General features: G+C 33.4%; 2 protein-coding genes across 2 annotated transcripts; one reads left to right on the top strand and one right to left on the bottom strand.

Moving 5' to 3' along the window:
• Positions 1-3,530: 3,530 nt before the first annotated feature.
• On the top strand, positions 3,531-4,574 carry sfr1 (SWI5-dependent homologous recombination repair protein 1). Its single transcript, XM_051126955.1, has 3 exons — positions 3,531-3,807; positions 3,942-4,262; positions 4,363-4,574. The coding sequence occupies exons 1-3, from the start codon at positions 3,721-3,723 to the stop codon at positions 4,552-4,554; spliced, it is 600 nt and encodes a 199-aa protein (XP_050982912.1). The 5' UTR covers positions 3,531-3,720; the 3' UTR covers positions 4,555-4,574.
• A 179-nt stretch (positions 4,575-4,753) lies between these two features.
• On the bottom strand, positions 4,754-21,049 carry cfap43 (cilia and flagella associated protein 43). Its single transcript, XM_051126953.1, is given in 39 exon segments — positions 4,754-5,000; positions 5,585-5,738; positions 5,917-5,997; positions 6,775-6,939; positions 7,307-7,466; positions 8,233-8,345; positions 8,461-8,665; positions 8,756-8,844; positions 8,927-9,013; positions 9,245-9,352; positions 9,489-9,608; positions 9,917-10,042; positions 10,137-10,217; positions 11,732-11,821; positions 12,024-12,230; positions 12,361-12,549; positions 12,701-12,817; positions 12,972-13,076; positions 13,169-13,294; positions 13,398-13,475; positions 15,064-15,150; positions 15,276-15,447; positions 15,550-15,680; positions 15,813-15,980; positions 16,071-16,234; positions 16,360-16,509; positions 16,904-17,007; positions 17,111-17,259; positions 17,346-17,426; positions 17,588-17,704; positions 17,947-18,078; positions 18,636-18,715; positions 18,837-18,955; positions 18,957-18,994; positions 19,555-19,705; positions 19,829-19,996; positions 20,091-20,187; positions 20,320-20,573; positions 20,987-21,049. Coding segments are annotated over 39 exon segments (4,968 nt in total). The 5' UTR covers positions 21,016-21,049; the 3' UTR covers positions 4,754-4,824.
• Between the last annotated feature and the right edge of the window lie 537 nt (positions 21,050-21,586).

Here is a 21,586-nt window from a genome sequence, read left to right as displayed (position 1 = left end):
TTAGATTCAGATGGTACATATATCATATGTGACCCTGGACCACAAAACCAGTCTTAAGTAGCACAGGTATATTTGATGCAATAGCCGAAAATACATTGTATGGGTCAAAATGATCGATTTTTCTTTTATGCCAAAAGTCATTAGGATATTAAGCAAATATAATTTTCCATAAAGATATTTTGTAAATTTCCTACCATAAATATATCAAAACTTTTTGATTAGTAATATGCATTGCAAAGCACTTTATTTGGACAATCACTAAAGGTGATTTTATCAATATTTAGATTTTTTGGCACCCTCAGATTCCAGATTTTCAAATAGTTGTATTTCAGCCAAATATTGTCCTATCCTAACAAACTATACATCAGTGGAAAGCTTAGAAACAAACTATACATCAATTGAAAGGTAATTCAGCTTTCAGATGATTTATAAATCTCAATTTTAAGTTTTGTGGTCCAGGGTCACATATTATGTTGGGTGTCCATCTTAGAGATAATCAACATGTTTAGAATGAAAACATCATATTTAAAAAATATGCTATTAATCATATCATATAATAACATATCATTTGTTGTTACTACTGTAAATCTATATTAAATTATTATGGGATCTCCTTCAATGCTTTCAGAATCTAAACATTATAAAATGATTTTGTTTATGTATTTTAAAATATGTGTTTTATATTAACATATTTTAATGACAGTATATTTACTGAACAAAAAAAATATATTTTTAATTAATCAAAATAGGCAGAAAATAGTACAAACTTTGTTAAAGTGTTTAAGTATATACTTTACTAAAAAAACATTATTTTAGCTAAAGTATTTTTATCAATACTGTGTCCCTTTTGAGTCACACACGGGGAAAAGGCTCACCAGCATGGGGTAAAAGGCCCCCCTTGCCACCTCATACATTTATGAGATTTTTAAACAAAATAAACAACTTGTATGACTTATTTTCACACAAAATTTGTTGCTCCAAAAATGTTCAATACAAACATATCTATTTTTCTGCAATCATACACTTTGGACACAGTGAAAAGCACATTTTTTTCTTAGGGGGTGCCTTTAGCCTCGTTGTACCCTACCTTTTAAAAAGGTCTCGCCCCATTTGATAAGCTCATACATTGCCTGGGAATCAAATCATGTTTAAATACTTTTCAAATCACCACAAAGGAAACATGTGTCTTTAAATAAACTGTAGTAACGTGACTATAATTATTTTACTTTAGCTGAATGTGTCAGCTGATTTCAGAAAGAGCATCATTACCAGCAAGAGTTTACTAGTAGTACTAGTACCCATCCTTACAGTTGTATGCATGGGCATTCATACCATTTTAGCCAATCCTATGTGATAAATATTAAGTAATTTTATTACTCATTATGCAGTGAATAATCTGAAGACAGCTGAATCAAAGAACAATGCAAATAGAATTCAGGCACATACACGCTTCCCAAGGGAAAAGGGTGTTGCTTCCCTTGGGATTTACATGCCATTTTCTATGGATACATTTTTCCCACTGACCACACCCTGTTGATACAAAATGCACATTAGTCACAAAAATGTTAACTCCACCCCATATGCATCTTTCTCTCTTTTTAACAGTTTATTAGACCCCACATCAGTCTTAGAAACGTGAGAGCGCATGGTTGCATGAGTCTACATCTATTAAACAATTTTAATTTCATAGACAAGTTATAACAAGACAGAAAAGATTTCCAGTGAACAGATCAGTTCACTGGAACAGTTAAAGGGACTGGGGAAAAAACATGAATGAACTGAACAAACCAATGTAAACATCTTCATTTTGAAAAGAGAGTTTTTTCTTTTTTCTTATTAACTACAATTTTTGCAGTTGTTTTGTTTAAAATTATGTTTACTGAGTATGTTTGTTATATAAGCTACATAGTCATTGGATTCATCACTATGATGATTAAGAGTTTGATTAATCTATTTCGAAATCCTTCATTTTGACTTTATACATGGTTCGACAATTTAATTTCTGATTCATCTTTGGAATCCTGTTAGTCCCTTTCAACTGTATATGAGACAAGAAGACCGAAGAAATATGTTTAGACTATGTGTTACTATTCTTTATGTATAGACAGCAATACGTATCAATTGATATATCTACATAACTATTAATGCTGTATAACAGATATATAGTCAATATCTGTTAACCAGTTTTCTGTGCTATTTTATGATTTACAAAATAATAAACTGAGGTGTTACATTATATATTTTAACCAATTTATTTTTTATAAAACAGTTTCTCTTCACAGTTTTACATTTTCTCTATCAAATATGTGGTGTAGTTATTTTTAGATAATATTGTTAATTTGTTCATATTGTCAGTCCTAACAGTGAATGGTGCAAAATATTATCTAGATTACTTACGAATTGTAGTCCGTCAATGAATTCAAATTACATGACAAGTATTGTAGTTGAATATAATCTGACTACTTTTAAAATACGTTTGACCTAACATGTTTATCACATTTATTTAAATAGAATAATCATGTAACATATTGATCTAAAAATACAAATATATTCTATTTGTTGTTAATAACAGCATGAAATGCAATAAACATTACATCATGTCAAAGTTTTTCAAACTGGGGTTTGTGAAGGAAATGCAGAGTATTTGTGAGTTTAATGAAAAGTTAATGATTAATTAAGTATTTTTTAAGACATAATAATAAATTAAATAAATAATTTTAAAATAACACAGATCAAAATAAAACACTAAAAATGAAATATTTTGTTTGTTTACCTGCATGTCATGTGACTACTAACCAATGTCAGAATACTTTGAACATACTTATTTATTAAAATATTCATTTTTAAAATCTTAGGGGTACTTTAAGTAAATGTATTATGTGAAAGAGGTTCAGGTGACAAAAAAATCCCTGCATTACATGTAAATTAAAACTAAAAATAATGTGAATGTGTGCATTTTAATGTGTTTGAAAGACAAAAAACCTTACAAAGACATAGTAATACATAGTTAACTAAAAATATATGTATTTATTAGTAGTTGATACAATGTTGAAACACTTCTTAAAAATGAAATGAATATTTGTGTAAATCCAGTGGTCAAATGCTGTGTCGCCCCCTAGTAACTGTTTTTGTGTAAATGTCCACAAAACTGGGACTGTTTATGAATGTATATACATAGTAGGCTATTTTAGAAAGAAACATTTGAAAGATGAAAAAGAGGAATAGGGGGAATCAATAAATTATGAATAATAAATTTATATTGTTTGAATACTATGTAATCATGTAATCAATAAAAAGGTAAATCGTTTTACAAGTAAAGTGTTTTACTTAATTTTTGGAATCTGATCACTTAATCCAGATTACATGTTAGCAGTTCCTACCCAGATCTGGTAAAATAGAATACAAAAAAAAAGTTTTTATAATTTAAAAAATATATATTATTAAAAATACAACTATTCTATTCTATTAGAAATTTAGACTACGTTTCCCATGATTCATGATAATAAAAATGACGTACAGACGGTCCGGAAGTGACGACGAATTAAGTGGCTCTCGCACCAATTTCAAAACATCAGAGTGCCTACTGATAACTTTACAGCCGTGAGATAGACTTTCTTCCGATCGTATTTTTACGCTAGCAAAAACGTAAATAGTACTCTGTCATTTTGGAGTTATGTAGCCGTTTTCACCTCTTCAAAGCGATTTAATTTGATGTGAGTCATGGAGACAACCCCGATAAAACTGACACCAGCTAATGAAACACCAAACACAGCCCAGTCTTCTTCAAGCAGGTCAAGTGCTGCCAAGGTACAGCTTTTTGCCTTTTTAAATTGATATTTAATATTTTCACATATAATATATCAGAACATAATCACTGACTTTACTGTCTCGACTTCCATATGATCATTGTTGATACTTTCTTGCTGACATTTTTGCTTCAGTCTATGAGTTCCTCGCTGAGGGAGAAGTTAAAAAGATCGCGACACTCATTCAGATCCCCCCTCAGTGTGGTTAAACGCCTTAAAATAGAAGATGAGAACCAACCACAGACCTCACAACTGGAGGACACTAACCTCAGTGTGACCGACGACAGAGACCCTGATACTGATGTTAATCAGAATGACATGAGGGAGCAAAGAGACTGTTCACATCACACTGCACAAAAAGACTTGATTCAGCAATGTGAAGAGCTAAGAAAAGCAGTGAAGGAGAAATCAGAAACCTTGCGAAGATTGAAGATGGTCAGGATGTACAGAAAAAAGGTAAACGTCTATTTAAAGTCAAGTATTGCAAGTAACTGTCATTAGCGCAGAGGATGATGTTCTGGAAGTTTTTATTTCTTTGCTCTGTCTTTTCTCGTAGAATGACCTGACCCAGCTGCAGAGACTCATAGACAAATGGAGATCCTGTGCTCAGTCTGTGCTGTGTGAATTACAGAGTGAATTACCCACAGAGGGAAAACAACTCAGTCTGTCTCAGCTTATAGACAATATAGGGTTAGATGACAAAATACTGCACTTTGACAGGACAGAGGAAGACTTCACAGACAACTGAAATTCATTGTATTGCATTTAGTGTATTGATAATGTTTAAATGGGTTGTAAGAAGCCGATTCATAACAGGTCGTTCACCAATATGTTCAGATGTTTGATCATTCAGATTATATGTGAAACCGATAAGACATTGCAGTGTGAATTTTGGTAGGTTTATTAAACTGTATTGTTATTTATTACACATTTTTCTTGTGTTCTCATGTCACGTATTGAATTAACTTAAGTTTTCAACCAAAAGCTGTAATAATAAATGTCATTTATGTATCCTGAATCAGTTGTAGTGCAGTTGAGAAAGAGATGGGAAGTTCTTCATACGCAGTTTCTCAAGCTCCGCTCTCAGTATGAGTATTTCTTCAGATTGTGCTCCGGCTATGTTTAACAGCTTCTTTCTCAAGATGATATCTTGGTAGTTCCTCTCTGCCTCTGTCTCCTGGTTATCGCCCATTGCTGGATAACAACATTTTGTGAATAAGTAAACATAAATGAAAGTTATTGGGGCTTATTTATGAACCACGAGCAGAATGTATATTGCAAATTGTACTTACACTACCAGTCAAAAGTTTTTGAACAGTAAGATTTTTAATGTTTTTTTTAAATAAGTCTTTTTTGCTCACCTAGCATGCATTTATTTTATCCAAAGTACAGCAAAAACTGTAAAATTGTGAAATATTTTTACTATTTGAAATAACCGTTTTCTATTTGAATATATTTTAAAATGCAGTTTATTCATGTGATTTCAAAGCTGAATTTTTAGCATCATTCAAAATAGAAACCTTTATGTAACATTTAAATGTCTTTACTGTCACTTTTGATCAAGTTAATCTGTCTTTGTTGAATAAAAGTATTATTTCTTAAGAAAAATAAAATTTAATAATTAACAGTAGTGTAGGCCTATGTAAGAATGCATTTTCAAATGATTAACACAGAAATCTCTCCTCATGCTTCATGAATAAGGCCCCTTGTGCTCTAAACTACAAAGTAGTCTATTTGTGCTAAAAGCAAATAGTTAGACAAGATATAAAGTCAGTTACCAAGAGCCTCGTAAATATTCCTTCTCTCTGCAACAGTTATCTCCATGTCAGCCACTTTTAAGTCGAGGGCTGCGTTCTTCTCTTGCATTTGCACACCTTGTCTGTCCAGGTGCTTTATCTGTTTCTTGCAAGTCTCAACTTTCTTTTGATGAGTCTGGGCAAAGAGCAAAACAAGCCAAACTTTTATATCTGTCAATGAATCTGATTCATGTAATCATCCAGACTGAATTTACAGCTAAGGAACACCTGTGTTGAGAAATATGCTTCTGGAAAAGTTACTGTATGCTTAATTATCTTTGCTAGGTCCTTAAAAGAGTAATGAGCAAGATTACCGTTTTCTGTAAATCGAAGGTCGTCTCCAGAGTTGTGAGCTGCTTTAACACCCTGTTGTCATTACTTGTTTCATTTAGGTACTGACGTAAGAAAAAAATACAGAGAAAGAAGTATTTGTAATTTTATTATTATATAATTTAATTTCACTTTAAAGCAAAGACAAAGGTAGTCCAGAGTCATAGTGTCCTATTGTCTCAGATTTGTTAAATCATTCCTTTTCAGTTTTCACTAGCTTACTTTGTTAATCATACACACTACCAGTCAAAAGTTTTTGGACAGTAAGATTTTTAATGTTTTTTTAGCCTGAGCCTTCATTTATTTGATCCAAAGTACAGCAAAAACAGTAAAATTTTGAAATATTTTTACTATTTAAAATAAATGATTTCTTTTTGAATATATTTTAAAATGTAATTTATTTCTATGATTTCAAAGCTGAATTTTAGCATCATTACTCCGGTCACATGATCCTTCAGAAATCATTCTATTATTCTGATTTGCTGCTCAAAAAACATTTATTACTATTATGTTGAAAACAGCTGAGTAGAATTTGTTCAGGTTTCTCTGATGAATAGAAAGTTCAGATGAAAAGAATTAGAATGATTTCTGAAGGATCATGAGACACTGAAAACTGGAGTAATGATGCTAAAAATTTAGCTTTGATCACAGGAAATGTTTCACAATATTACTGTTTGCTGTATTTTGGATCAAATATAAATGCATTCTTGGTGAGCAGAAGAGACTTCTTTAAAAAACTTTAAAAATCTTACTGTCCAAAACCTTTTGACTGGTAGTATACCTGCTAGGTGATGAATAAAGTTACTTTAAATGAAAGACTACAGATTAAAATCCATACATACATCTTGAATCTCCTGAGTGATGCGCAGGGTCTGTATGTCTCTGGCTTTATTGCTGAGATCCTCCAGCTGCATTCTCATTCTTCTGTGATCCCACTCTTGCTGTATGATTCCTTTGCGGAAATCTTTACACTCCACCATGCTAGCAATCTTCTGATCTCCTAAAGCCTGATAGAAAAATCAGTAATAGATAAGTTAGTCAATAATTTGATTATTTAATCTCAAACTAAATATACAATATTAAATACGAAAAATGATATCAGAATTGCCATTGTGTATTTATCAAAGAATGTTGCTTTCATTTATATTTGTTGAAATAATCTCATTTTCATTTAATCAGCTATTGCTCTTTATGTGTCTTAGTTTATTTCTAGTACAAATGACCATTGATGATGATCATCTAGATTTCATTTTGTGCTTAGTTTGTGGCTGATGCACAAAAACAGGAAATGGATGTGTACTGATTATAAGTAAGGCCACAATTTATAATGTGAGCAAAATTGAAATGAAGAGAAAGATGAGTAATTCTGTGTACCCTGATGGTGCTGTTGAGGTCCTCAATTACTTTGCGATGGATTAGCAGAGCATCGGTATAGTCTGCGATGAAGTCTCCAGCCTCCACTTCCACCTGACCTTGCTGTAGAACGATCTGCACCATACTATCTAGTCGAAACCTCATCATTTCTTCACAGAGGCTAGAACAATAATAGCAATTAAATGAATTGGCCATACATTGCAGTTCAAGACTTTGGGATCACTAAGATGTTTTTAATGTCACTTATGCTCATCAAGGCTGCATTTATTTGATCAAAAAAATAATAATGTTGTGAAATATTGCAGTTTCTAATATTGGTTTCCTATTTTAATATATTTTAAAATAAAATTTATTTCTGTGACGCAGCACTGAATTTTCATCAGCCATTACTCCAGTCTTCAGTGTCACATGATTCTTCAGAAAGAACAGCATTTATTCAAAATAGAAAGTCTTTACTATCACTTTTTATCCATTTAACACATCTTTGCTGAATAAAAGCATTTATCTCTTTAAAAAAATTTTTACTGACCCCAAACTTTTGAATAGTAGTGTATATTGTATAACACAGAATTTCTATTTTGAATAAACATTGTTCTACTGAAAAAGTATCACACGTCCCCCAAAAAATTAAGCATCACAACTGTTTTCAACATTGATTATAAATCAGCATATTAGAATGATTTCTGAAGGACTGTGACACTAAAGATTGGAGTAATAATTCTTTGCTTCACAAATTATACTTTAAAGTATATTAAAAAAGAAAACTTTTTTTTTTTTTTTAATTGCAATAATATTTCACAAAATAGTAATTAATCAAACAGATACAGCCTTGGTGAGCATGAGAAACCCAAGATCCCAAACTTTTGAACGGCAGTGTATATACTCAATAACATCCTATTTCCAGTAGGGATTGATAGCCTTCTCACCTATTAAGTTCATCAATAAGATTTTTTATTTCAAGATGAGCTTTCTCGTCCTCATCTGTTCTCCTCTGAAGAAAAGCCTGCATCTCCGCCAGGGTCAATGCTTTTAGTTTGACCTACAGAAGTCAACATTAAAACCCTTCTGAGGCAATTTTGGATTGTGAGGAATATGGCTTAAAATGTGATTTGGGTGACTCCTAGCACACGTGCGCTCTCGCTACCCATTCTCACCTTTTGTTCACTTTCCACTTTGGTCCGCCTGGCCATGCAAAACCTCTCCCAAACAACTAGATCTAATCCTTCTGGCATGTTCTCTGGAGCGTCCAACTCTTCCATGGCCTTCATCATCAGAGAGAGACCATCAGATGGTGCTGTTCCTAATAGTCCCCCCTCCTTAAACTGGTTATTTTCAGTCTGTGTTTTCATCCTCTGAACCCTGTCGAACAACACCATTACTTATTACTAGACAGACATCACATGTCTTATGCACGTGTCTTATAAAGTTGCAGCTCCTTTGAAATAATACCTTGGTCTGCGTTTGTAAAGCTTATAGAGCTGGTCAATTATGTGCCCAGGTACGTCAAAAAACTCTTTGCGAAATCCTTTGTCGAGAAGCTTAAAAAAAGGCAAATGATTACATCAGACTTTCTTGGTGAGAATATTTTGGATATGCATATGCACACGTTCATAATCTTACTTTGTCCTCAGCGACTGTGTTATCATATTCTTCTCTGAACTCATCAACAATCTCCTTGTGTTTTTTCAATTCCTCCCCAATTTCATTCTGACAGAGAAGACAGGTGACTCATACGCTTGAACATGTGCAAAACAATCTTACAGGAACGGATTAGTGTGAAACACAAGTTTGTTCTTGCATGAAATTTTTGTCTCCCCATCAGGAACATTATAATTGTCTCATGGTATAACTGCCAATTCCTGACTTTATATAGAGTTACTGTGAACAGACAACAGTAGGGCTGAGCAAGAGATAGACAGAATATCTACTATATATCACCTTTACAGTTCGTGCCTTTTCAAGTTTAAGGCTCAGCTGTTTCTCTCTGCTTAGGATCTCTTCTTCGGTTTGAATGGAGTGAACCAGATTTGCAATCTTGAGCTCTTCCTGAAAGATAAAAACTCACAATCTATAAGTAGTAGATGCACAGTTACTGTTACATAACTACAGTGTTTGCAGGTGATGCGATAGGCCCCTGAAACAGGTGACATGCAAAACTGCAGTGATGTGCTGTACATCTTACCTGGTATATGACCATCTCTGATTTCACCTTCCTTTCGAACAGCGTTGTAAGTTTTTCATCAAACATCTGGGTAGCCTCTTTAATAGATGTCAGCAGTTTCTTCATTTCTGTCTCTAGTGTCTAAAGAAACGGAAAGGGGTCTACAAGTTTAAAATGATTTGAAATGGAAAGGAGTAATTGCTCATAATAATAGTTCAACCAAAAATGCAGATTTGACATCAGTAATGCCAAGCGCCATTGGTTTTCGCATTCACTGTGACAGACTTTGAGGTAGCAACTTTTGCAAAGAAGATTATTGTATGGTTTCAGATGATTTGTAATATAATATTTGTGCTGTATGGACCATTTTGGTGTTTTTTTTAATCATTTTTAAAGCCTGACGGTTAAAACCAACAGAGTTTTGGATGAACGATCCCTGTAAGTTATACCTTTTTGTATTTCTCTTTCTCCTCATTGAGCTCCTTTGCTTTTTTCTCAAACTCTTTGAAGCTCTTTCTCTCTTCTTCCATCCACTGTAGCTCAGGTTTAGACATGAACTCAGGCTGAGGTACTTCCTGGGAGTTAAGCATATCTTAAATGTTACTTTGCCCTGACGTCATATTTTTGGTAAATAAGTTTATTAATTCCAGTAAGATACATTCTGCTCACCATCCTCAGCACATCTTCTTTTTTAAGCTCCAGAACACCACCCATCATAACATTGAGCGCTTGATCTCTCGTGTTGTCAGACTGCAATGGAAATGCAGAACAGTTGATATCTATAGCACGAGACAAACTGATACACACTACCAGTCAAAAGTTTTTTAATGTTTTTTCTTAAAGTCTCTTCTGAAAATTTTGAAATATTTTTACTATTTAAAATAACTGTTTTCTATTTGAATATATTTTAAAATGTAATTTATTCCTGTGATTTCAAAGCTACATTTTTAGAATCATTTCTCCAGAATATTTGAGCAGCAACAGCTGAGTAGAATTTTTTCAGGTTTCTTTGATGAATATTAAGAAAATGTAACATATTTAATAACAAAGCTGAATTTTCAGCAGCCATTACTCCAGTTTTCAGTGTCACATGATCCTTCAGAAATCATTCTAATATGCTGAACGATCCCAAATGCGGTTGTAAACGATCCCAGCCGAGGAAGAAGGGTCTTATCTAGCCAAAGTATTAGTTATTTTCATTAAAAAAAAATACAACTGAAATACTTTTTAATCTCAAACGCTCGTCTTGTCTTGCTCTCCCTGAACTCTGTGTATTCTGGTTGAAGTCGGTTAGGGTATGTCGAAAAACTCTGATCGTATTTTCTCCCTCAACTTCAAAAATCATTTCAAAATCATCCTACATCACTGCAGAAGATCTGACCCAGTCTTTGCAAAGTAAACATGCAAAGAAGATCAAACACCCTTAACGAAAAAGGTAAAACAGCGATATAGGATGATTTCGAAGTTGAGGGAGAACATGAGATGGGAGTTTTTCGACATACCCTAACTATCATGAACCGGAAAAAACAGAGGTCGGGAAGAGTAAGACAAGACGAGGGTTTGACATTAAAAAGTATATAAATTGTATTGTTTTTATGAAAATAACCGATCGTTTCGCTAGATAAGACCATTCCTCAGCTGGGATCGTTTACAACCGCATTTGGAATCATTTGAAGCCGCATTTAAACTGCATTTTGGAAGTTCAAACTTGGGGCACCATAGAAGTCCATTACATGGAGAAAAATCCTGACATGTTTTCCTCAAAAAACATCATTTCTTTGCGACTGAAGAAAGAAAGACATGAACATCTTGGATGACAAAGGGGTGACTACATTATCTGTAAATTGTTGTTCTGGAAGTGGACATCTCCTTTAACATTGAAAACAGTTGTGCTGTTAATATTATTGTTGAAACCATGATACATGTGATGATTAGAATGGTCAATCTGTTGTAGTATTATAAATGTCCATTTTTGATCAATTGAATGCATTCTTGATAAAAATGTGTTATTTGAATTTATTTCTTTAAAAAAATTGACAACAAACTTTTGAAGTGTAAAAAAGCAAGCATTTTCATATGAATATATAATTAACAGATTATTCATGGATGCAACATTCAGTTTTGATGAAAGTAATCAAATAAATAGTTTTCTAACTGTTTTAGCAAACTATTCTGAAATAACTGGAATAAATTCTGAGTAACTGAAATAAATAGTTTGCTAACTGTTAAACGCACACCTGTTCTGAGGTACAGTAATGTTATACCTTGGCTGCAAGCCTTTGCCGTTCCTCTTCCTCCCTTAGCTTTTCTTCTTTTTCTTTCTGCTTGGGGGTGAGGTATTTCTCAACCTTGATCTAGAAACACACATAAATTTGTATGCCAGTCCCATTATCTAAAATAATAAATCAGTGTTTGCCATAATTACATGATTTAAATGATAGAAAATCTATGTAGGTTTGAAAGATAAAAAATAGCTCTGAGCTGGACCAACAAAGGTAAGATAAATCCTGGATTAACCCAAGATCTTTTAAAAATCTTAGAGACTGGCTGTGTTACCTCTGAGTCGGTCACAGTAAGAGCTCTCTCAGGACACTCATTATCCGTGAGAATTGGCTCCCACAGGGTCTCGCTAAGGTCCAGCTCGGTCATAATCTCAGCGATACGCTTGTTCTTCTCTCTAAGACGGTTGATTTCCTGATCCTTTTGCTTGTAAACTGCCTCAAACTCTTTGTTGAATGTGCTCTTTACTTTGTAGATGATGTCCTTCATTAAAAATCATGAAATTTATCAAATAAACATTTTACAGTTTAAACATTTTATGTACACAAATGGGGATGCTAACACCCAATAAAACATCAAGTTCAAGTATAAAGTATAAATAAGAGGTCATCACCTTCAGCAAGGTGATTTGGTTGATTTTTTGCTCTCTGATGTGTAAGTTAAACTGGCTGTAGAGATGAGGATTGACACCTCCATATAGAGCACTGAGACTTCCAGTCAGAGCAGGACTCTCGGTCTTACTGTCTTCTTCCTCCTCGTTCTCTTTTTCTCCAGAGATTGTGTTTAAAATCATCTCTTGAAGCTATGAAGAATACTCATGTTATTTGTGTGAAATAACAGAAACAAACACTGAGTCGAGGTACGCTACGGTATGTTCAGTATCATGGTTGCTATGGAGGAATCCATTCCAACAGATGACTCATTATTGTTTAAGTAACGGACTGTACACTTACTTGTGAATCTTCCTGTTCAATCTGCCTCATGGTCTCAACCCTTTGAAGCTCTTCAAGTTCCTTTTCAGTGCGTTCCTTCATGGGGTAGTTCTTTACCTCATTTTCTGAATGAAAGGCCTGGAGGCAACAAAATGCATACAAAGACACTTACACTCGGCAGCTGTATAGTATTTCTAGTTGTAGGTGAGCCAGGTGAAATCAGTTGATGTGGATATTATTACATGTAGGTTTTTCTCCCCTATAAAATCTACTTTCTTTTTAGACTGGAGACCTTAATGGCTTTCCCTTTGATTTGCATGGAATCCCAGCATTCTTTCTTCAGGATCTCCCTCTGATAGCACTTAGCCAGATTCTCCATCTCAATCTCTTTCTTCACCTTAAACAACACAAATACACATCTAAAACTGGTAAAAAAAAAAAAATGAACTGAAAAGCTTGTTTGTACAGAAGATATATAGACATGTTTACCCTGGTAACTTCCTGTTCTCCCTCTAGCTGCAGCCTCTGTTGCTCTTCCACATCCAGGTTAAATTCCTGGTGCTCAAGTTTCTCCATGTCTGGCAGACTCTCATTCTCCTCCATCATTGCTTTGATCTGGAGTAATCCAGAGACAATTAAGATTAACCTTTCAGCTTCAGTTGTGTGTGGAAACAATAATATGAAAGAGAAAAAAAAGGTGGACAATCCTTTCTCTTACTGTGTCACGAAGGACTTTGATGTTTTTTCTTAGGTTCTTCTTTGTCTCTGCATACTGCTGGGTTTCCTCTTGGAGAACCTGTTTGGAAACCACTGGACTCATGATCCTTTTATTGATGTATCTTTCAATTATTCTATTTCTCACTCAAATAAGATGCTTGATGTTTGCGGAAACCCGTATCATAACAATCTTCAAAAAGTTTGGGTTTGGTAAGATTTTTAAAAATGTTTTTGAAATAAGTCTCTTTCCAAGACTGTATTTATTTGATCAAAAAATACAGTAAACCAGAAATACTGTGAAATATTATTAAAATTTTAATATACACTACCAATCAAAAGTTTTTAAACAGTAAGATTTTTAATGCTTTTAAAGAAGTCTCTTCTGCTCACCAAGCCTGCATTTATTTGATCCAAAAGCAGTAATATTGTAAAATATTTTTACTATTTAATATAACTGCTTTCTATATAAATATATTTTAAAATGTAATTTATTCCTGTGATCAAAGTAAAATTTTTACTCTCCAGTCTTCAGTGTCACATGATCCTTCAGAAATCATTCTAATATTCTAAAAAGCTGATTTGCTGTTCAAGAAACATTTATTATTATCATCATTATTATTATTATTATTATTATTATTATTATTATTATCATCATCATCATTTTTTAAAACAGTTTGAGTAAATTTTTTTCAGGATTCTTAAGGAGAAAGATCCGAAGGTCAGCATTTTTCTTAAATAAAAAGCTTTTGTAACATTCTACACTATACCAATTCAAAAGCTTTTTTGGGAAAGAAATGATAGAAATTAATATTTTTTTAATGCTACTCTTCTAACATTTTCTCATCAAAGAAACCTGAAAAAAATTCTACTCAGCTGTTTTCAACATAATAATGCTAATATTAAATATTTTTGCGAAGGAAATCAGAATATTAAAATGATTTTTGAAGGATCATGTGACTGGAGTAATGATGCTATAAATTCAGCTTTGAAATCACAAGAATAAACAACATTTTAAAATATATTACAATTGAAAAAAGTTACTTTAAATAGTAAAAATATTTCAAAATTTTACAGTTTTTTGCTGTATTTTGGATCAAATAAATGCAGTCTCAGTGAAGAGAAGAGACTTCTTCAAAAAAACATTAGAAATCTTGCTTCGTCAAAAACTTTTGACTGGTAGAGTACTTCAAAATTTAATTTATTCCTGTGATGGAAAAGCTGAATGTTAAAAAGCTGAATTAAATATTCATTTCTGTAAAAAAAAAGATCATATTTACTTCAAACATTTGAATGGTAGTATAGGTTATGAGTTTTTTATGCAGCCAATTGATTCACTATCGCGGTAATTATAATAATAATAATAATACAAATATAATATAAATATTAATTTTCTAGTTTAATTTTACATAAGGTTGTAACACCTTTCCCTGTGGTAATTATTTTACATAAATACATTTTATGAGATTTTATGAGAAAGATTTTTTTCTCCTGGAGGCCTGTGATTAACTTTTTTAAACTCATAAAATAAGAAACACAAAATGTGTTGTAACCTGAAAAGAATTGGCTGCCGGCAACAAATAATGCTGTATTATAAAATTCAGAACAATAACAAGGCAATATTGTATTGTTAATTAAACAGTAACACATAAATAAATTCAGACACCAACCGCATCTAATTTTCCATCAAGCCATGTAAAACTAGTTGGGGACACAAAATAGTTTTCCTCTTGTTCATCTTCATGACTCATCTTTCCCTGCAGGAAAGAATTTTATGACAGTTTATATTCTGTGTCCCAAAAAACAGAACATCCTTCCAGTAAAACATCTCACCAGGTAGAATACTGTGCATAAATATTATTTAAACACTGTGTTTCTGTACTTCGCCTGGATGAAATGACGAACATCTTGTCAGGGACTGTGTCTGTGGATTCCAGTCAGTCATTTTGGAGAGGATGGTGTTCTCTGAGGATACTACTGACTCAAAAGAATCATGAACTGACTGAGCATACTGGGTAGCTGCATTTGCTCTGCCAGCCCCAGAAAGCCTTAACCTGTTAAATACATTGAAAAACAAAGATGCTTCAGGTCTAGCTTCAAGGGCAAAGCATGGCATGTTTTGTCCATTTGATGTTTTTTGAGAGCTCTGAGCTCACCTGAGCCTGCTGCAGACAAGCGAGCCGTCCCTCAGGCCTGTGGTGATGAGGGTCTGACTGTCTGGGGCGAAACAAACAGATCCAACTCCACCCTGCCAACATGAGTGGCACTGCAGCTGCACATACCTGTCCTGCATTTCAAAAGTACACACATTTACATGCTCGTCAGATATTTGGGCAGTTTCCGAGAAACGTGTTTCTCCTAGCCCGGTACTCATAAAAACATGGATGAACTTGTAGAGGTTGGTTTTAACAAACAATACCATTGTGGAGATCTCACAAATGCGTAGCAGTCCATCCCTGCCAACCACTGCCAGCCAGGTTTGATGTGGGGAGAGCTGTAGAAAGGCAGGACTCAGTAAATGACCCCCTGCCTCTTTCTCCAGGATCAGGTGAACTGCTTCTTGTGCATTAGAGGGCTTTTCTCCACTCTGTATACCACATGAGAAGTCGTTAGGAGCAGTGCCAAAAACACAAAATAAAACTGTCATCAGACTATGGGTGTTGTCTGTTCTTAGCACCTTGGGGATACTGAAACTTTGCAAGACTTTTCTCTGTTGGCAGTAACCAAATATCTTGTTTATGGCCAGGACACAAGAGCAGAGAGAGTGAGGAATCTCATATAGGCAGCTGTGGAGGACATCTTTACATAGACGTCCATAGGCATCCACACAACCTGTTGAGTCTGAAAGCGTACCCACATTATGAGGAGAACTGGAATTTTTGAATGTCTAGTATTTATCCTCCTATTTTTTTTTTAGAGAAGTTTTCTGCATGCCAGCCTTAATTATAGTGTTTTTTTCCTGATACCTGTAATCTGTTGCACAAACAACGTCAGTAGCAGAAGCAGATTTCCCTCATTGATTTCTCTCTCTGTCTTGTTGCATAACACCAGAACTTTAACCTGTTTACTTTCCTTGAGGTACTGAGTGGAAAGGCTTACAATGGCACCTGGAGCCTCTGGAAAAATTATAAAAAGACCTTTTAGAAATCACTTCAAACTTCAGGCAAAATATAATAGGATCAATATAATACAGTTCAAAAGTTTGGGGTGAGATTTTTAAATGTTTTGCCCACCAATTTTTTGATTATTTGATCAAAAAATACTGTAAAAACAGTAATATAGTGAATGTTATTACAATCAAGAACCTTTTTGATTATTATCAGTGTTGAAAACACTGCTTTTTTGTGGATCCTTTGATATACAGAAAATTCAATAGAACAGCATTTACTTGAAATAGAAATCTTTACTGTTACCTTTGATCAATTGAAAGCATCCTTGTTGAATTAAAGTATACATTCTGACCCCAAATACTGAAAAATAATTAGAAGTGTATTTTGTCCTAAAGATTACCAATCCATCCAATAATTTCGAATCCTTTTGATGGCCTTGCATTCAGCACAAACATGCGTGAGTCTGATGCTCCTGTGATTAAGAAGTTGCCACCTTGATCAAACCTGTTGAACAAATATAATACACAGTATTTTCAACATTCAGTTCACATTGCTCCAGTTCACAAGAAAAGTGATATGCGAACAATCATGGTGCTGTGAAACTCACACCAAATGGTCTACAGGGACATGGTAGAGATGAACTCTGTGAACTAGCCTGGGCTTTTGTTTTGTGGTCATTTCCACAACTAGGACGTCTCCAGTAGCTGTCCCTACAACAACATACTGTGCTATGGGGCAGCATGCCATACTGGTCACCTGAAATGAAGTCATACCAAATAACACATATTTGGGAAAAATAATTACTGTGTGTGTCATATAGAACCTCCAGTTTTAGCACTAACATGTGTTTGCAGAGAGATGAAGCCCATGCAAAATCCATCATCCAGAGCCCACAGCTGTACGTCTCCTGCTTCTCTGACTGACTGCAATAATGAAGATACAGATGCCTTATTATTTTCAATAATATTTCATTTCAGATATACTTTGTATTTTCATATTTGTATTATAATACTATGCTATTATAATATGTTATCAGTAGATTTATTGTGATTAATTAACCAATTGACACGGCATGTTCTTTTACCAAACAAATGCTTCTGTCAGTGTATAATGGAGCAACAGCCACAAAATCTCCACTGAGTACATCCAGAACTTTCATAATTTTATCATTCAGCACTGGTTTGAATTTGTAAACACAGCCCTGTGAAACAAAACCAGAATTTATTAATTATTATTCTCAACATTGTCTTTATTTTATTGTATTGCATTCTGGCATAAATATAAGAATGATGAGTTTTTTATCAAGTTAAATATTATATTAATGTAATGTATATTATAATATAACTATTTTACATTAATATTATTTCATATGAATCATAAAAACACACTAACATCATAAAAAACACTAAAAATACACTAATGTCATAAAATATAAACACTTACTGTATTAGAAACTATCAGCAGTGTCTCACCATCAGGGGAAAAGCATATAGTTGAGGGTGCCTTATCCAAAGCCCAAGTCTGTACTACCTCCAGTTTGTTTCCTTTAATTTGTATGTTTCGTAAAATGCCTTCCTGCAATAGGTTTGGAAATGCTCTTGAATCAAGCTGAAATTATGTCTCATTTAAAAAGAAATTAATGTGTAGTTTCAAGGTTCATATTACCTCCTGACTACCAGAAGAAAAATGTGAATTCAATATTTTTTCATGTCATTACATTTGTTTAGAGCATAAAAAAAGTTTTCTTGAAAAAATTATATTTTATTCATACGTCATCCTATGTCCTCTGTACAGGACACCAGGACTTTAAAAATTCATTCCATTAACATTTATGACAAACAATTGGAAAATTAGTCAGATTTAAATGATCATTACAAAATATTATTTACATTAGAATGTCAAATTTGTTTACTAAATTAATGTCAGCCATATTTAAAGACCAAGGAGAGTGAACGGTCATGGCGAAACTTCCAAACATTTGGAATCTTTGAAAAGCCCTGAATGTGCTTTTTACAGGAATTAAAACTGTGACATGTCTCATATAATAATAATAATAATAATAATAAAACTCCATTGCTGGTTGTCCGGAAGATATGGTTATGGATATGGGTGATGATAATTAAAATTCTTACCATTCCTGCAGCAAATAAGTTACAGTCTTGCAGTACCAAGCTCTGGAAACTACCTTCCTGCAGGGATGTTTCACTGTCATCTATGACACAAAATTACAACAAATACAATTAAAACTCTTAAGAAGACAAAGAACTAGTTAAAAAATGGACATGTAAAATCCTGAAATATTCTGATTTGCCATGTATCAAGCATGAGTTTACCTGTGGGGGTTAATTCAGTGTGAGGTTTATATAAGACAGAGACAAGCAAAGTGTCAGGATTCACACAAAGCAGGAAACCTTCCTTGGAACCAACATACAGGTCAGACGTTGACCAGCAGGGCACTTGGACACAATTTTGGTTTTGTTTGTTTCAAAGGCTGTTGGGACAGACGCATACTATTATGCTGTGAGTTTGAAAAAAATAAAGTGTTACCCAAAGCTTTTGATTATGACATTTAAATCACCATCTGTACTTTTATTTTGATCATAAAATACTGCTAAAAAATCACCTATGCAACACTAATAAAAACTAGTGCTGGGCAATGATTAATCATTATTAATCACATCCAAAATAAAAGTTTTTGTGTATATAATATATGTGTGTGTAGTGTGTATATTTATTATGTATATATATAAATACACACACATACATGTATATATTTAAGAAAAAAAGTATGTTACGTTTATATATTAAATATATTTATATATAATATAGATTATATGAATATAAAATACATTTAAATACATGTAAACATTTTCAAAATATATATTGTATATGTGTTTTTATAAATACATAATAAATATACACAGTACACACACATATATACACAAAACCTTTATTTATCTTGGATGCGATTAATCGTGATTAATCGTTGCCCAGCACTGATAAAAACTACTGGTTTATAGGGAAACACTCTACTGAAGATACAACCCATACCACAAAATTGTCCGCTCTATCTCCACTCAGTCCAGCGACTGCTGAAATGGGCATCTGAGGACCTAAGTGTGTCAGCTTCCCACTGACCATATGACACAGGTTTGCTTCAGACTCAATAACTGAACCATCAGTGGCTGGAAGATCGACAGCACTGCCAAGAAAACATAAAGAAAGGACAATGGGTAAAATAAACACTATCTGTGCATGAGTCCCATTGTTGGCATATGAAATCCATGTGCAAATAACAGTGACATCTGCTGGAGAGACACTATACCTAGGCTTCATCAAATGATAGTTGTCACATCTTTCAATATTCCAGATGGTAAGGGACCTCACATTTACAGCACAAATTTGACACCAGTTCATGGGGTTAAAAACCAGTGCTGTGACGTCCTCTCCCAAGAGTGAATGGCTACAAAGTAGTATGCTGCTCTCCCAGTTCCTAAATAGTGGGTATTAAATACTAATATTAGAAATGGCAAAATATAAACTATTGCTGTAGCAAATGTCAGACTAATGTAAAACATGCATTTTACCATAATGTGATGGTGTGATCAGGCATGGAGGAAGCACAGACTAAATAAGGCCCAGTATCACACATAGCCAGAGCTGTATAGCCCAGTTTAGTTTTGCCTAAAAAAAGAAAAAAGAAAAAGCACATACAGTAGACTTTATACATTTTTTAAATTGTGTGCATTAACAGTTTGATTGCAACTACAATAAATTCGTAGCTTGTTGTTCAAGGACATTTAAAAAATGACTGACCTTTGAGTTCACACATGAGCTCAAGCTCTGGATAGTTGTAGACAAATATGGAAGGATTGAGATTGAGGTCAGAGAAGGCAAGACACCTGCGATGCCCACTGGCTGTAAAGGCCCCAATACCAGAACCAGGACTCTGCAGAGTCTTCCTCATCTTAGTTTCCACATTGAGGAAAACAATAAAATTCCCGCAGGTGTAGCATGTTGTTTTCTTGTCGACAAATCTAAATGTGCCATTGTTGAATCCTTGCACCCACCTTATAGTTATAAAAATAAATAAATAAAATAGTCATAAAAATAAAAGTAGCACATTACTATTTATTTTGTATGCTCTCATGTTTGCATTGATTGAATACATTATTTGTTCTTCATATTTTGTTTTTATATAGTTTGTGTTTTTTAAAATGATTTTCCTCCATATTTTAAGATTAGTACATTGAAAATGTATTTTAGTTTATTTTATATGATAACACCCGCCGTATTTCCAGTGTGTACTGTTACACACAAGTGCGTTTTCTGCTCAGTGCTAGCTAGCTAGCTATGATACTAGTTCATAGCTTGTTTTTGTTGTCCAGACTGGATACCTTTACAGGCTCCAAATTAATTTTCTGCTGTGGAAACAGTGTTAAAGTTTGTCCAAGTTTTCTTGCATAAATTCTTCGTAACTCACCGAACTTCCAAGTTTCCCAGCACATCCATTTCGATCCGTCAGCTCAGAGTGCGTCTGTTTCCATAGCAACCCACAGCACGCGGACTTTTATCTTATTTTATTTTGATTAATTTTATTTGTTTTAGGACTATGCTACAAAAAATGAAAATAATGTAATATTATAAATATATATAATATAATATATACTTAAAATAATATATATATATATATATATATATATATAAACTATAATATTTATTATTCAATCAATCAATCTATATATTTATCGATCTATATACAAATTATTTGTAATAAATTTGTAATGTGTAGTGTTAACGATTAGATGATAACTTTTTTGTAAATATCTTTACAAATAAAAATATAATATGATTTATATAATAAATATAATAAAATATAATATATGAAAATCTATAATAATACGGTCACTTTATTTAAAGGTCCAGTTCTCGCTATTAACACCATTAACTACGACTTTTGATTCAATAAACTAATAATTTGCGCCTTAATAATAGTAAGGCAGTTGTTAGAATGAAGGATATAGAATATGGTTATGCAGAATATGTTTTTTTAAAGTACTAATGAACAGCCAATATCTAAATA

This window comes from Labeo rohita, chromosome 13, assembly GCF_022985175.1.
Source record: "Labeo rohita strain BAU-BD-2019 chromosome 13, IGBB_LRoh.1.0, whole genome shotgun sequence".
In the NCBI taxonomy this organism is placed as follows: Eukaryota; Metazoa; Chordata; class Actinopteri; order Cypriniformes; family Cyprinidae; genus Labeo; species Labeo rohita.
The sequence above is the reverse complement of the archived record's forward strand: the minus strand, read 5'-3'. Positions and strand labels throughout refer to the sequence as shown.

Coding starts and splice junctions, on each gene's coding strand:
- sfr1 (XM_051126955.1), top strand. CDS start 3,721: ATGGAGACAACCCCGATAAAACTGACACCAGCTAATGAAACACCAAAC. Junction 3,808..3,941: donor GCAGGTCAAGTGCTGCCAAG/GTACAGCTTTTT, acceptor TTTTTGCTTCAG/TCTATGAGTTCCTCGCTGAG. Junction 4,263..4,362: donor TCAGGATGTACAGAAAAAAG/GTAAACGTCTAT, acceptor CTTTTCTCGTAG/AATGACCTGACCCAGCTGCA.